Source organism: Ictidomys tridecemlineatus, chromosome 8, assembly GCF_052094955.1.
Source record: "Ictidomys tridecemlineatus isolate mIctTri1 chromosome 8, mIctTri1.hap1, whole genome shotgun sequence".
NCBI classification, from domain to species: Eukaryota; Metazoa; Chordata; class Mammalia; order Rodentia; family Sciuridae; genus Ictidomys; species Ictidomys tridecemlineatus.
The window spans coordinates 118,179,858-118,196,471 of NC_135484.1; the positions used below are offsets into that span (position 1 = coordinate 118,179,858).

The 16,614-nt window shown below is 36.7% G+C and overlaps 1 protein-coding gene across 1 annotated transcript; it reads left to right on the forward strand.

Moving 5' to 3' along the window:
• Positions 1-2,116: 2,116 nt before the first annotated feature.
• On the forward strand, positions 2,117-12,310 carry LOC101971454 (butyrophilin-like protein 1). Its single transcript, XM_078018597.1, has 10 exons — positions 2,117-2,353; positions 2,913-3,032; positions 5,536-5,886; positions 6,435-6,716; positions 6,834-7,034; positions 8,490-8,510; positions 8,602-8,628; positions 9,003-9,029; positions 10,949-10,975; positions 11,588-12,310. Exons 2-10 carry the CDS (start codon positions 2,954-2,956, stop codon positions 12,103-12,105), a joined length of 1,533 nt encoding a protein of 510 aa, XP_077874723.1. The 5' UTR covers positions 2,117-2,353; positions 2,913-2,953; the 3' UTR covers positions 12,106-12,310.
• Positions 12,311-16,614: the final 4,304 nt, after the last annotated feature.

The window sequence follows — 16,614 nt, forward strand, 5'->3', positions numbered from 1 at the left end:
CAGGTCTGCCTATATAAGTAAATACCTAAATATTTATTCATTTCAAGTAGTCCTTTTAAAACTTGTTTAAATATCTAATCTTATTGGGTTTACTTTTCCACAAAGGGATTTGACATGGGTATAGATGGTGTCATTATGCTTCTGGAAAACAATTTAAAATTTTAAATCAGACTCAAACTCTCCCTGATAGACAACTGCACTGGAACATTCACATTTGAATATATGTAAAAATCTGTTTTATACTCATTATTCTTTAATTTTTGTGTTAGAAAAATCTGAAAATTAGAGATAAGTAAAATTACAGGCAGGAACACCATATTTTCACCTCCCAGAAATAAATATCATTTTTTGGCTTAGAAGTCTATTATTCCATATTTCTTAAACAAATAGGAAAAAAAAAACTATTCATGCTGTATTTTAAAACTGCTGATTTTTGAAATCAATAAAAATTTGTAGATTTTTTTCTTCTATCTTGCTCTTCTTCCACATCTTTTCTCTCTAAAATACACAATCATTGGATACGTAGGTACTCAGGGTAATTCCCTCAATATTCCCCACAGATAACTCAATTTTACCTAGTTCCCCATTATTGGAGAAAATTTCTAACATTTGAATATGAGTTTTTCAAGTTCATTTTTTCATCTTTGTTGGAAAAATGTATTATTTTTCTTACATTTTGGAATAGAATATGCACATAGACATTCATTATACATTTCAAAACAAACAGGAGGTAAATAATGTATTAACTCCTTCAGTTTTCCCTTTGAATTGCTCTGTATTTCAGAGATAAAACTGTTAGGTGTGGTGTCAGAAGCCAAGGGAGACAGGGTAGCCTTGGGGGAAGAGGGCTACCTAGTGTGATATGAAAGTACCTAAATTGAGGGAGGAGGCTATGAATCAGGAGGGAAAGCAACCCTGAAGAGACCTGTAAAGGAATAAATGATAGGATATCTATACAATGCAATGTTATGCAGCAATAAATACAAACAAAATACAAACTGATATACACAACATGATTGAATCTCAAAAAACATTTTGTTTTGCCAAAAAAGTCAAATACAAAAGCATACATCTGTATTGCTCCTATTTTGTTATTTTTGAAGTTTTAGGCAAGACAAAGTTACCGTGATTTGTATCATAATTTGTATCAGAATGTTTGTTTCTTCAGTTACATTGATTGACAGCAAACATGAGGGAAATTTTCAAGAGAAAGAAATGCTCCATATTTTGATCAAGATGGTGGTTGCATTAGTATAAGCATTTTTGAAATCTGAACAAAAACCATGCATTTTCATCCATTGTATGCAAATTACATATGTATGAATTTGATTTCATAAAAAGCCCAAAGTACCTCACTGGGACATCATTATACAAAGTACATGTGTGAAGACTTGAATTGGGTGTCAACATACTTTATATACAGAACTATGAAAAATTGTGCTCTATATGTATAATAAGAATTTTAATGCATTTCACTAATGTCATGTATTTTAAAAAATAATAAAATCAATAAAAGATAAAAAGAGTTTATTTAAGATTGTGGTATAACTTTGGGAGGACTATTAGTGGCTTAACACTAGTATTTATGCAATTGCTATCTGTGTCTCTGATTATCTGTAATCCTTGATGATATGAAGAAATGTAAATTAAACTTGGAAAGATAAAATGGAAAGAAAACTTCTTTTGAGCACATCCTACATTCAACACTGTACTTGTGTTATCACTGTAATTGTGTTATCACTTTTATTCTTTTATTGGGACCCCTAAGTTTCTTAAAGCACAGAGATCTCCATTTCTGAGCTCTGACTTTCCTCTGCACAGCTCTGAGTATACCCTCCAAAGTCAATTATGGTATGGTAAGAAGAATTTTTCTTTTGGTTTTACTTATTAATCAATTAACTTTGTGAGATAATCATTGATGAACCACAGATCTGAATGTCACACACAGGATAATCCCTTCTTGAAAACTGTGCTTTCAGAATTATGCATGTGGAAGAAGGAAGTACACTGAGCATTTTCAACAAAGGCACAAGTTCTAGTTCCTATAGCTCAACCCACTCCAAAGTCCCTGAAGTGAGTTTTATTACTTTCACTTTCAAAGTAACTGAGAAGCTGGCGATGGACTATGATTTTCTCTTTAGACTAACTTTAGAAGCACTCGAAAGCCAATTCTTCTTGACTTCCCTGTGTGTTCCTCTTTATAAGAGTATTTTCCCTCTTTATTGATGGTTTGGAAAACTGTTGCTTGGGTGCTGACCACAAGAATAACCAGGTGCAAACAGTCTGTGGAACAAGGTTTGTAGGCCGCTCAGGGGACCAGAGCTTCCTGGAGTCCATCAGCTTCATTGAGATGGTAAGAGAGAAATGTGTGGTGATATATAGGTCTCATGGGGGGGTACGAACCTGAAGAAAGAGGGGCTTGAATTTGGAGACATATAGTGAGAAAATGTCCCTCTTGGGAGTTAAAACACAAGAGCTATTTGTAGTAAAAAATCAAGTAAGTACATAAAGAAACAAATGCAAGAAGACTGAAGATAGTTTAGCAAAGGGGAATAGTTCTGTGACTGACTGTTTCTCAGCATTGAACTCAGGGTTTTCCATTGCAAGAGTGACCTGGGGAGAAGAGGAACCACAGAAAAGCAAGAGAGTCAACAGAGAATACCAGAATGATTTGCTATTTACTACAGCTGCTGGGGAAACGGTTTTCAGAAGAAAGAGGGAGAAGGAAAACCCACTGGGGAGGAAATGGGAGTTGGTGGCATTTGTATTCAGGTCTGTGAGGGAGAAACAGTCAAAAATCTGTGGATAAAGCTAAGTCTTTGAACAGAGGAGGTGTTTTGTGTGTGTGTGTGGGGGGAGGGGTTGTTTATTTTTGTTTTTCCTTAGAATCTTCTCACCACCTTCTCCTACAGAGTATCTCCTGGTCACAGTGAAACTTTCCTTCTGCTCTAAGATGGTGAGTTTTCCAGATTTGTCTCCAGCTGGCTCCCTCCTCCCTCTCCTTCTCCTGGTGTCCACACCGTGCTCAACAGGTCAGTGTTTTGCCTCATGCTTTTTATTTATTGGCTTGTCTTCAAAGGTTCCTGTGACATAAATGAAAAACACTTGGTCATTCATTGGCCAAGAAAACTCCCTCATATCAAAGCCCCTTACTTCTTTGGGTAGACCTTCTGAATCTCAGAGCTATAATATTGATCAAAATCTTTGCTGAGTATTGGTGATTTTAGGCTTTAGGCTTTTGATGTGTCTGTTTGTTGAGCTGTGCTCTGTAATATTCACACTGCCAAGAAAGATGGACGGAGTACACAGAATTTAGACTCAAGTTTCCTGAGCTCTACTGAATTATAATCTTGGAAAAATCACTTATTCTCTCTGAGACATGAGTCCCTCTTTCATAAGATGAAAGAACTTCTCAGGATATAATTTTCAGACTCTTGGTTTAGAGAGAAGCCACATGTGAGATCACAAGAATGACATTTTTTGTCAATCTCCTTAATTTGATGTCAGTTAGGTGATATCAAAATTTCTATGTCTGTACTCGTTGACCCAGTAATTCTATGATTATTCTATAGAAGTGCTTTTCTATGTGTTTGTGTGTTATACTTACTACAGGACTGTTTGTAGTAATACGAAGTTGGAAGTAATGTAAATGTGCACCCACATAGGAAAATCTTGAATATGATGGTATAGTCTGTTAAAAATAAGTACATCTGATTATGTGTACCAAAATGGTTGAAAGTCCATTTTTTGTAGAAATTGATATATAACGATCCCATTTATATGGAACAATGATTTTTTAACCACATTGTGGCTACACATAATGTTAAATACTCTTTTCTTTTCTAACAAAAATATTTTTTAGTTGTCAATGGACCTTTATTTTATCTATTTATATTCAATGCTGAGAATCAAACCGAGTGCCTCACACATGCTAGACAAGTGCTCTACCACTGAGCCACTACCCCAGTCCCTTACATAATCTTTTCTAAACTGAATTGCTTAAATAATTTTTATGACAACACCCTGGTATCAGGCAGCAATGAACATATATCCCTTGTGTTATAATAATACCGTGGGTTTTATGCAAGAATGGAAAAGAGAGTGTGGCCTCAGTCTAGCACAAAAGCCCCTACAATGCTCTTTGCCCAGGAATGCCACACCCACACTCTCTGGGACAAGATGGCCATGGCCAGTTGCTCTAAATCATATGCCTTTGCCTTTTGCACTAAGTCCTCCTGGCCATCAATAAAACTACCCTTAGTGAACTTATCCCATCCCAGATCACAACATTTCATTTGTAGGCCCATAATTCCTGACCGCTCACAATATCCATAATATGTTGGGCCTCTGCCAATGTCAGTTTTGCCCAAGGAGCACCACTTACCTTTCAGCCATTGTAGATTTTTACAGAAAATAATTTTCAGGCAAACAGCTGAAGCGACTTGAGGAAGGAGCATATTTTATCATTCATACAAGGTCCCTATTTTGGCTTTCATTCTTCTTCTCTCCTCCTTTAGGAATCCAACTGTCCTTACTAGCAAGAGGTGCCTGACTCTTAATACCTAAGCTAGAAGCCTCTAAGTCCACCCAGCACAAGAAAGTGATTTTCATTAAAATAATTCTCTGTGATTCTAAGCCTTTATTGTTATTTCTCAAAACAAAAAGGCCTATCTCACCTTAAAATTCCACTTTTTATCTTGGGATAATTTATCTACTGTACCAGTATACAGCAACCTGAATCTCAGGGTCAGAAATGACTTCTTACCTTCCCAGAAGCAGAGTGTTAGAAGACAAAGGAATGAGTAAGGAGATAAATAGATGAGTTACTTTGCCACATTTATTTCTCAATAAATAGCTTTGACATAGAGTTTGCAGAAGTTACTAATAGTTACTATTTGGAAATGTATAGGAAATATATATCTTTCCAAATGTCAATCTAACAAGAGTTGTTACTTCCAGAGAAATTAATGTAATCTGTTGGTAGAGAGTGAGGGAAATACAGTTGAAGAAAACACACACACACACACACACACACACACACACACACACATACACACGTATATTCAATTTAGTGTATGAAAGATGTGATTTATATTTAAATGTATATACTTGAGTAGGTATATATATTAAGGGTATATACTTAAATATGTGTGTATATATACATGTAAATATATATACATATATAAATTTAAATTTATATATATATAAATTTAAAATATAGGGTTGGGGATGTGGCTCAAGCGGTAGCGCGCTGCCTGGCATGCGTGCGGCCCGGGTTCGATCCTCAGCACCACATACCAACAAAGATGTTGTGTCTGCCGAGAACTAAAAAATAAATATTAAAAATTCTCTCTCTCTCCTCTCTCTCTCTCCTCTCTCACTCTCTCTTTAAAAAAAATAAAATAAAATATATCTTACTTTTTTTTGGAAAATAATACAAAGAAGAAATATATTTGAGTCCCTAAATAAGAAAATGTGTTTTTCCTTTCATTCCACCCTAACTCGTTCTCCAATCTGTCTCTGATCCCCATGTAGTATCTGGGTTTTCTGTGAATGGACCAGCTGAGCCCATCATGGCCTTGCTTGGGGAGGATGTTACCCTGCCCTGCCAGCTGTATCCTGAACAGAGTGCAGCCCACATGCACATATGGTGGTACCGTGCCCAGATCTCCCCAGCTGTGCTAGTAGTCCAGAATGGACAGGAACAAAGTGGAGAACAGATGCTGGAGTACCGCGGTAGGACCAAGTTGGTGGGAGACTCCATCAGCCAGGGGCACGTGGCCCTGCTGATACAGCACGTGAAGGCCTCTGACAATGGCCAGTACCGGTGTCGTTTTCAAGATGGTGATACCTCACAGGAGGCCATTATAGAATTGAATGTCATAGGTATGTAACTTGGTGAGTAGCTTAGGTGATAATATAAGACAAAAGGCAAGGTGAGGGCCTCTAGATTCCAAACCTGGTGTGGTTTAGGATCTTGGATATGTTGATTTTAGACAGTCAGTTTCCTAAACTATACAATGAGGATAAGACTTGTGTACTCTATTAGCTTTTAAATATCAAAGAAGTTAGCATTTCTGAACATTCTTTGACATTCTATAAGACCCCAGAAAATTTATTTGGTAATAAACATTGATGCCCTGAAACATTAACTTTCACCCAATCAAGAAATAAAAGTAAACAATAAAATTAGAACTATTTTCTAGTTTTACTTGTTCTTATTCTTTTCTCTTCCTAGAATGACCCCAAAACTTTTTCAGTCCAAGCACAGTGCAAAGGCAGGAAGTGCATGCCAAAATGAGTCACATGTCAGCCTAATGCTGACCTCTTTGCTCCAGGTTTCTCATCAGGCTAGTGAAGGACAACTCAGCTATCAGCTTCAGGGCCTCAGCCACAAGGACCACAGGCCTTACATACATGCCTTCTCTCCTCAGGTTTGGGCTCCATCCCTCATGTTCACATGACAGGACTCAAGGAAGGTGGGATCCAAGTGCTGTGTTCCTCAGGGGGCTGGTTCCCAAGCCCCAAGGTACAATGGAAAGACATGGCAGGAGCCAAGCTACCATCCCTCTCTGAGTCTCAGACCCAAGACTGGGATGGGCTCTTCCATGTGAAATCATCCCTTGTGGTCACAGACAGCTCCCTGAGCAATGTGACCTGCTCCATCCAAAATCCCCTCTCTGGTCAGGAAAAGGTGTCCTCCATCTTCCTCCCAGGTTAGTGAAACCCAAGGAGGGTATGGTAATCAAAGGGAGGACAAGGAAGGGAGCCTAGGAAGGAGGGAAGGGCTTCGTCCAGGACAGTCTCTGACTGGGTCTACATACTCCTCTCAGAGCCCTTCTTCCCCAGGATGTCTCCATGGAAAGCAGCCCTTGCTGGGACAGTCCCTGTGCTGGTGCTTCTGCTCATTGGGATCAGCTACATTGGTTGGAAAGAACATCAAGCCAAAGACAGAGAAATAGAGGAAAAGGAAAAAGAATCTCAGGAAATACAACGGATAAGGAATGACAAGGAAGAGGCACATAAGATTCGAGGTAAATTGGGGCAGCAGGGAAAATCTGTTCGTGGAGGAGCTACAGTATAGAGTGGATGGGGAATTCACAGTTTATTAAAGGACCTCAAGGGAAACACAGGATATCAAAAATTCCACAGGGCTAGGAGTCCTGTGCAAAGGAGAAAGCCACGTGAGAAAACCAGTTGGCAGTGAACATCAGGCCTCTAAAGTGTGGCTTCTCAAACCTCAAACTATACCCTGCTCTTCCATGCCTGTTTCCAAGCCTGTCTGTTTCTCCTTGTGCAAATGTCTTTCCTTAGCTTCTCTTCCTACTTATCCTTCAGGAATAAGCTTTAGAAATACATAAACAATCCTAAACACCCATGAAGTATGGAATTTATTCCTCTGTGACCCTATGGCACCTCCCATGTAACTTTTCTTAGTGCTGATCAGTTTAGATTGGACACACATGCTTGCTAATTGCTTCATATAAATTATGGGCCCCTCAAAAGATGTAAACAGAAACTTCTCAATAGAAGAAATGCAAAAGGTCAATAAATATATGAAAAAAAGATGTTTAACATATCTAGCAATCAGGGAAATGCAAATCAAAATGATACTAAGATTTCATCTTACTCTAGTCAGAATGGAAATGATCAAGAATACAAATTCTGAATATACAAGAATATAAATTCTGGCAAGGTTGTAGGGAGAAAGGAACACTCGTGTTGTTTGTAAGACTGCATCAATGGAAACATTAGTACAGCCACTCTGTAAAGCAGTTCAGAGATTCCTCAAAAGCTAGGGATGGAACCACCATATGACTAAGCTATCCCAGTCCTGGGTATTTTCCCCAAAGATCTAAAATTGGCATACTACAGCAACACAGCCACATTGATATTCATAGCAGCAAGGTTCATAGTAGCCAAATTATGGAATCAGCCCAGATGCCTGTCAATAGATGAAAGGATTAAGAAATTGTGGTGTATATATACAATGGAGTTCTATTCAGCCATTATAAAGAATGAAATTAGGGCATTTGCAGATAAATGGATAGAAATGGAGAATATTGTGCTAAGTGAAATTAGCTGAACTCAAAAACTCAAAAGGCAAATATTTTCTCTCATATGTGGAAACTAGAATAAAATAAAATAAATGGAGAGGGAAGGATAAAATAACTTAAAGAACCACTCAAATACAAATTAAATAGACAAGTGAAAGAAAGACTCATAGAATAGAGGAAGGAGAAAGAAGAGGATGAGAGGGAAACAAGGGAGGGACAAGGGGGGATCATGAACTAAAATCAATTTCCATGTATGTATGAATTTTTCGGGATAAATCCAACTACTACATATAACCAGGAAGTTCTAATAAAAAAAAGTTATACTAAAAAAATCATGGGGCCCCCAAAAGCCCAGTCTAATTTATATAGCTACTTCCCAAACTCAGGAGCAGCTAAACTCAATTTGATGGATTTTATATTTTTCTCTTTTAGAAAAACTCAAGGCAGAGCTTGGTGAGTTTTGCTTCTTCCCATGTCTACTGTAAAGTTTGTTTCCCCTTTCCACATCTCTTCTGGATCTCTCACTGAATGTCGTTTCTTTCAGAACGACGAAGGGCATTGTACCGAGAAGGTAAGAGACAGTGTTTCCCACACCACTTGAGGCCCCAATGCCAATGGAATCAATCCAGATGCCTGTCAATAGATGTCAGGAGTAGGATTTGACATGAATTGTTAATCAATCCACTTAGGAGAAGGAAGGAATAGAATTGAATGATTTTGATGAGATTTGGGAAGAATAAAGAATACCCTATTATGGCAGCATTTTTTGTATTGCAAATAATGTTTAAAAGAACAAACACTTCCTTAGCTCCCTCTCCTTAGAGGAAAAGACCAAATGACTGAAGGATGAATAGTGGAAGAAAAATAAGAGAAAAGGGAAAAAATGTGAGGTCACACATTAATGTCCTCCCACCCTTATTTTACTTGGATTTGTTCTTTTTTTAGATTGGAAGAAGGCCCTGATATATCCTGGTAAGTTAATCATGGGTAGTAAATCTTCCCAAGTGCTTCTGTTATTATGAGCATGATAAATAGAGACAAAAGAGCCAGGCATGGTGGAACACACCTGTCGTCCCAGCAACTTGGGAGTCTGAGGCAGGACCATCATGAATTCAAAGTCAGCCTCAGCAATTTAGCAGGGAGCTAAGCAATTTAGTGAAAACTGTCTCAAAAAAAAAATTAAGAAGGGCTTGGAATGTGGCTCAGTGGTTAAGTGTTCAATCTTCAGTACAATAAATAAATAAATACACACACACACACACACACATACACATATGCACATCTGTGTACTTGTAAGTTGTGAAAATGTATTTGGCACCTATGTGTGATACTTTGTATTGTAGGTTCCAATAATTGTTTTCTAGAACTAAGAAAAAAGGAGAAATGACTTTTAATGGTAAAGTCCATAGCAACCTGGCGGGAGTAGGATTTGACATGAATTGTTAATCAGCCCACCTAGGAGAAGGAAGGATTAGAATTGAGTGATTTTGATGAGATTTGAGAAGAATAAAGAATACCCAAATATGTCAGCATTTTTATATTGCAAATAATGTTTAAAAGAGCAAATAATACATTTTAAATTTGGAGAAAACACACCATTATTTTACTTATTTTGCCTATTCAAAATAAAGTAAAAATGCATAGAAACCAAGGTTTAAAAACTTTGAAAATCATTTTCAAAATATTTTAATATCACTTGTAAAAATATGCTTATCTGCTATTGGGGGAATTAGCTAATTTTATAACTTCTAATATCCATGTCTATGTATTGTATGAATTTACAAGTGTGTGTATGTGTGAACATGTGATTGTGAGTGTAATATTGAGTTAGACTTCGTAAACATGCTAGGTCATTCATTTAACATATTATTGTGCAATTTCTATATGCCAAACATTGTGCTATGTGTTGGTGGTATAAGCCATTATCTCTGATCTCACGGAAATTAAATTAAAGGTCCACTGGGCTAAAGGTAAGCTAGAAATCAGACCACCACACACAGCCTAATAAGTGTTCCTATGATTTAAGGAGAGAACAAAGTACTAAGGGGGAGGACATGTGAGTTTTAGTTACAACTCTACCAATTACAACTGAGGAATCAGGTCATTCTCTTTCTCGACTTCAATCCCCTTGTCTCTAAGATGAGGAAGATGGAATACATGATGTTGGATGTTCTTCATGAGGCATATAGGTTCTAAATATCACAGTGTTAAATTTCTTCCTGGAGGAAACTTCAATGAGGGAATCACAGTACTTCACTTGTTAAGAATTATGGATAAGTCCTTACCTGTCAATTGTCCCAAGATTCATGAATATATCTAATCTATAAATAAAATCACCAGTCCCATTATGAGAGAAGCAACCCTAGGAAGAAAAAAAAATGTAGTTCTATTCCACATGAAGAATCTGATTCTGGAGAAAAAATGTAAAAATCTGACTACAGTGGTGAAAATAATAGGGGACTATCTAAAGGCCTTAGCCACAAGCTAAAGCACTACTCTGAAAGGGTCATAGGCTGGAAAAAAAAACAAATAAAACAGAATAAAAGGACATTTCATGGGACCCATCTGCAGTGAGGGGGTTACACAGATCTTCAGATCACAGTGCCTGGATACCTTGAGCAGCTACTCCAGGTGTTCTCCAGACCTGGCTGAGGTGGGAGAAGATTAGTCCCCCAGCACCAGGCTGCATTGTGGCAGAGTCTCTAAATGAGGCAGTATAGAAAGCAGTAACTTGTCCTAGTTTTTGGATATTAGCAGAATTTGAGAGGATTAGTGAATGTAGTAAGGAGAATTGGGAGGAGAAAATAATGAGCCAGGGTGGGAAGTATTTTTTCCTTTTCATTCCATGGATACATTTCTTCCCAGGCTCAATTTACATTGCTCTTTTTCAGATTGGAGAAAGGAATATTTCCAGCCTGGTAAGTGCCTTTTGTTTTGTATTTTTGTCTCCCTTCTAACCTGCCCTCTGATCTATTGTCTTCTTTTCACATTATCATCTTCCAGTTGAAAAGAGAAAGCCACTGTTATTCAGGTGAACTGAAAGTTGTTGCTAGAATTAGCTACCCTGGTTGTTTTCACCTTAACCTATTGGCCCAGGTTTCTTATTTGTGGGATCTACTTGTTCCTGGAAACAGAAATGAACATAGTCTGTCAGCTGTGGAGACCCTAAGTAAAAAGTGTTCAAAATGGCAAAAGTATTCAGTTGCTTTTTAAAAAGAGGTTAGTTTATGTGCAACCTGTTGCTAATTGAGGAACATGGTTCTAATTTATAGAGAACATGGAAATAATAATATTCTCAAGTAATCAATGAAAGCCCTGGATCAGCCTGGCACTCTGCCAGTGCACCAAGAACAGATAAATTGGATCTAGTAACCTAGAATGCACGGTCAGAGCAGAGCCACCTCCCAACACACACCCAAAGCAGAGATGCTGTTTCTCCTTCAGCTCCACATTTTGTTTCTTTAAGGATTCACTTGCACAATAGCTTTCTGAAAGATACGATGGTGGATATTGTTTTTCCCTTCTTTCAGCTCCTGTGAATCTAAATCATGAACTTTTTCACCAGAACAATTCTGATCCAAAGAGAAAAAAAGATGGCAGAGAGGAAACGCAGGATCTTCCTCTTGCTGATAATAAAGGAGATTGTAACCTCCTCACTCTTGATGGGAAAGGTTTCACAACAGGGAGATATTATTGGGAGGTAGATGTCGAGGACAATGATGAGTGGGTGCTAGGCGTTTATGAAACAAACGAAGAAAAGATGGCACCATTAAAAAAACCATCAATGAAGAAATTCAGAGTCTTAGAGAAGAAGAAAGGTGAATTCAGGGCTCTTGCCTGTGATTCACAAAAAGTTCTTCGAGAAGTGCCTCTTACAGAAGAGTGTCCGCAGAAGATTGTGGTTTTCTTGGATTATGAAGATAATGACATTTCTTTCTATAACATGATTAATGGTATGCACATCTTTTCCTTCACTCAGGACAAATTCTCTGCCATTCTCTATCCTTACTTCAAATTTAAATCCATGGAGCTCTCCCCATCTGCATAAGTTTAATAGTGATATAGAAAACAATCTTACACTGAGTAGCCTGTTCTTGGTAAGCTCCAGGACTCTGGTCCTGATGAGTGGTCTCTGGCACCACTGATTATGAGACTCAAGTTTCTCAGATTTCATGAGTCTCCATAATCAGACTTTCTGATGACATCAAGCTGTGTTTCTCAAATAATCCAAAGAGAAGACCCATGTTCATGTTTTGTTGCTTCTTGCTATAAAGCAAGTAATATATATATATATATATATATATATATATATATATATATATATATATATATAAGAATATATCACAGACTCAAAAAATGGCATGAATAAAAAACAAAGATATGCTATTACAAGTGACAATTACTTTATTATTAGATTCAACATGAGAAAAATAGCTGTCAATTTTCTCTAAAAGTTTTGTAACACTCTATTTCTGTACTCTCTCATAAAGAACTGTTAAGAAACAATTTATGTGTAGTTACTGGTCTTTGTATTACACTTTGAGTAGCACTGCTAAAGCAATGTTTGAAGAAATAAAAATTAAATAAATCTCATATTTCTCAACAGCAAAACAGCAGCACTGAATTAAAATTACTGAAGAGTGCTATTTTTGAGTGTTAAAAGAGAAAAAAAAGAAACTTTAATTTGGTAACAAGTTAAGCTCTATCTTAAATGCAAAGACAATTTTAGGAAAGAATAAATATCAAACACAATTTAATTCCAACAAACTAGATGATGTCAACATGATGGAGAACTGGGGCAGAGGGCAGGGCAAAAGTGAAAGAAAGCATATTTAAGTATTTATTTTGTTGGATAGAGGGAAATTTTATTGCTTTTCCTAAGATCTTAGTAAGGAAAATGGATACTTTACATTCTAGAGAATTCTAGTATATTACCCCTCCAATTAAAACTATGTATTATAATGAAATTCAACAATTAGAGAAAAACAGTGCCCAGTGCTCATAGGATCATTGTTCCTATTATTAAGGCCAAAACCTGTAAATTTAGTCAATGTTGGGTACTCAGACCTAGAATTTGGGTACTGAAAAAAAAAAACACTCCCCAAACACTTAATTTCAGATAAACATTCAACTCTTAACCACCGAAGAAATTAAGGGTACTGCTATGCTGTTATCTTTTATATAACATGCTGATAGGAAATGAGATGCCAGTATAATTCATATCTGCTATAATTCAGTTCCAAGCTCCTCCCCAAGCCCGTATGCTAAAAATTTGCTCCTCAGCCTTTAACACTATTAAAGCCCATAATCTTTAAAGTGAGGCCCAGTGGAAGGAAGTGAAATCACTGAGGCATGTCCTTGAAGTGGATATATTGGAACCCTGACTCCTTCCTCTTTTGTTTGTTTTGCTTCCTGGATCCCATGGAGTAATTAGCTTCATCTACCACACACTCCTGCCTTGATATATTACCTAGACACAGGCCCAAAAGATTCAGGGTCAACCTACCATAGACTGACTATAACCTTCAAAATTTGAGCCAAAATAAAACTTTCCTTTTTTAAAAAATTAATTATCCCAGGTATTTTTGTTATAATAATACAAAACTAACACAATGTCTTTTTATAGGCATTTTTCTCATAGATATTTATTTGGTGATAATTTCTCCCCTGTCCCATTACTCTCTGGCCATCTATTGAGTCTTTTCAATATAAATTTCTCTAACTTTCCTCATCACTGGATAATTCTCTTCTATTGGTCCAGAATAATTCTTCATTTGTATATTCTTTTTCATTCTCCCTATTTTAAATCAATCCCATCAATTTTAAAAAAATGAAATTGCCAATTATTACCTGTTTTCACTTCCTAGCATAGGAATGAGATTTACCCTTTTAGATTCCACATGAAGATGATTATGCAGTGTTTGTCTTTCTGTGTTTGACTTACTTAACATAATGTCCTTCAAGTTCATCCATGTTGTTGCAAAAGTTAGAATTTCCTGATTTTAATGGCTGAGGATTGTTCCATTGTGTATATGTATCACATTCTCTTTCTCCATTCATGTATCAAGGGACACCTAAGTTGATTCCATATCCTGGCTCCTGTGAATAGTGCTACAATAAATGTGGTGTCTCTTCAATTTACTGACTTCATTTTTTTTTGGGGGGGGGGCATATGCTCAGTAGTGGTATTATTGGATTGTACTGTAGTTCTATTTTTAATTTTGGGGAAAACCTCTGCACTCTATATTCCATAATGACTATACTAACGATTGTACTAATTTACATTTTCACCTACCATGTATAAGTGTTCCTCTTTCAGAGACTACTGGGAAAGAAGAGACCAAGGAATTGGGGGAAGGGGAGGGCCAGAGAGAGTATAAGGGAGGTTGAATGTGATTAAACCACAATCTATTCATAGAAATGTCACAGTGAAACCAATTATTTGTATTATTAATGTTAATAATTAAGACAAAATTTTAAATAAAACTGAAAAAAGAGTTCCTTTTTCTACAATCTTTGCCAGCACTTGTTATCTTTAGTCTTTTTGAAAATAGCCCTTTTTTGTATTTTTAACTTGCAAAAATAGAAGAGTTCAACAAAACAGCAGTGTAAAATGCTGAGTGACATTACATACAACAATGGTTTTTTTAGTTATACAGGACAGTAGAATCCATTTTGATGTAATTATACAAACATGGAATTTATCTTATTCTGATTGGGACCTTATCCTTGTGAATGTACACGATGGTGAGATTGACATAGTAGATAGAAAAATTACATCATATTCATTCTACTGTCTTTCTTTTTCCTATGTCCCCTCCCTTCTCTTCATTCCCCTTTGTCTAATCTATTGAACTTCTGAAGATAGCCATTCTTACTAGAGTGAACTGATACCTCACTGTAGTTTAGATTTACATTCTCCCAGTGGTTACTGATATGAACTTTTTTTTTCATGTATCTGTTGGTCATTTTTAATTCTTTTAAGAAATGTTTGTTCAGGTATTTAGCCTATTTTCTTTCTTTCTTCTTTTTTTTGTATTGGTATTCAACCCAGTAGTGCTCAAATACTGAACCATAAGCCACATCCCCAGTCCTTTAGAGTTTTGCTAAGTTACTTAGGGCCTCACTACGTTGCTGAGTCTGGCTTTGGATTTGTGATCCTCCTTCTTCAGCCTCCTGAGATGCTGGGATTACAGGCATGCCCCACCTTTCTTGGTCCTATTTATAAATAGAATTATTTGTTTTATGCTATGAAGTCATTTCAGCTCCTAATAAATTCTAAATATTAACCCTTTATCAGATAAACACTTTGCAAATATTTTTCCTTCCTGTAAATTGTCTCTTAGGTCTAGCCATTGTTTCATTTTCCTTATAATTATCTCCTAAGCAATATAGGACTGCTCTGTTTGCAAGTCATCTGAAGGCTTAGCTGGGGCTGGATTTGAGGCCTCAGTTCCTCACCAAGTGGGTATCTTCACTACTGTGTGACCCATGATATGGCATCTGGCTTCCCACTGAACAAGAGATGAGATGAGAGAGATAAGATAGAGATACAAAGAGAAACAAAAATAAACAGAGAGAGATGGGAAGAGAAAAAAGATATTACAATGTCTTCTATTATCTAATTTTGGAAATAACATATCTTTGTTTCTGCTGTTTTCAATTGTTATACAGATTACAGATCACCCCTGGTATAGTGTGAAAGGGATCTAAATGGGAATATGAATACCATTAGGGTGAATGGTACAGAGTTTCAGCATGCAGGCTTTTAGTTTGATTAAATTGGTCATTAATGTGTGAAAGTATTGTTGTTGTTGTTGTTATTGTTGTTGTTGGTGGTGGTAGTGGTGGTTTAAGTCTGCCTAGTTACCACTGCATCTGTATTTTTTTCCCATGTAAGATAAAGAGACTGTCATATTCTTCTGGAGGAAAATATAACTTACTGACACAAGAAGAGAGTAATAAAATAGGACTTCAATTGTATGGATATGATACAATTTATGTTGGTTGTTCTTAGTTATACATGATAGCAGAATCCATTTTGGTAAAATTATACAAATATGGAATATATCTTGTTATAGTTAGGACCCCATTCTTGTAGGTGGACATAATGGTGTGATTCACAGGTATTTTCATGTCTACAAGTTTGATTTATTCTACTGTCTTTCCTATTCCTATTCCCTTCACTCTCCTTTGTCTAATCTACTGAACTTTTTTTTTACCCCTCCTCCCTTTTATTGTGGTTTAGCCTCCACATATCAGTGAAAACATTTTACATCTGGTTTGGGGGGATTGGCTTATTTCACTTAGCATGACGGCCTCCATTTCCATCCATTTATTGGCAAAAGCTATAATGGTTGAGTAATATTCCATTGTGTATATATAACACAATTTCTTTATTCATCTGTTGATGGGCAACTAGGTTGGTTCCATAGCTTAGCTATTGTAAATTGTGCTGCTATAAACGTTGATGTGGCTGCATAACTGCAGTATGCTGACTTAAAATCCTTTAGATATATGCCAAAGAGTGGGATAATTGGTATGAGGACAAGGCATG

Bases quoted from the DNA above. Each gene is read 5' to 3' on its own strand.
- LOC101971454 (XM_078018597.1), top strand. From the start codon at position 2,954: ATGGTGAGTTTTCCAGATTTGTCTCCAGCTGGCTCCCTCCTCCCTCTC. The intron at 7,035-8,489 runs GTAAATTGGGGC...TTTCTCTTTTAG, and splicing joins AGAGGCACATAAGATTCGAG to AAAAACTCAAGGCAGAGCTT. The intron at 9,030-10,948 runs GTAAGTTAATCA...GCTCTTTTTCAG, and splicing joins GAAGGCCCTGATATATCCTG to ATTGGAGAAAGGAATATTTC.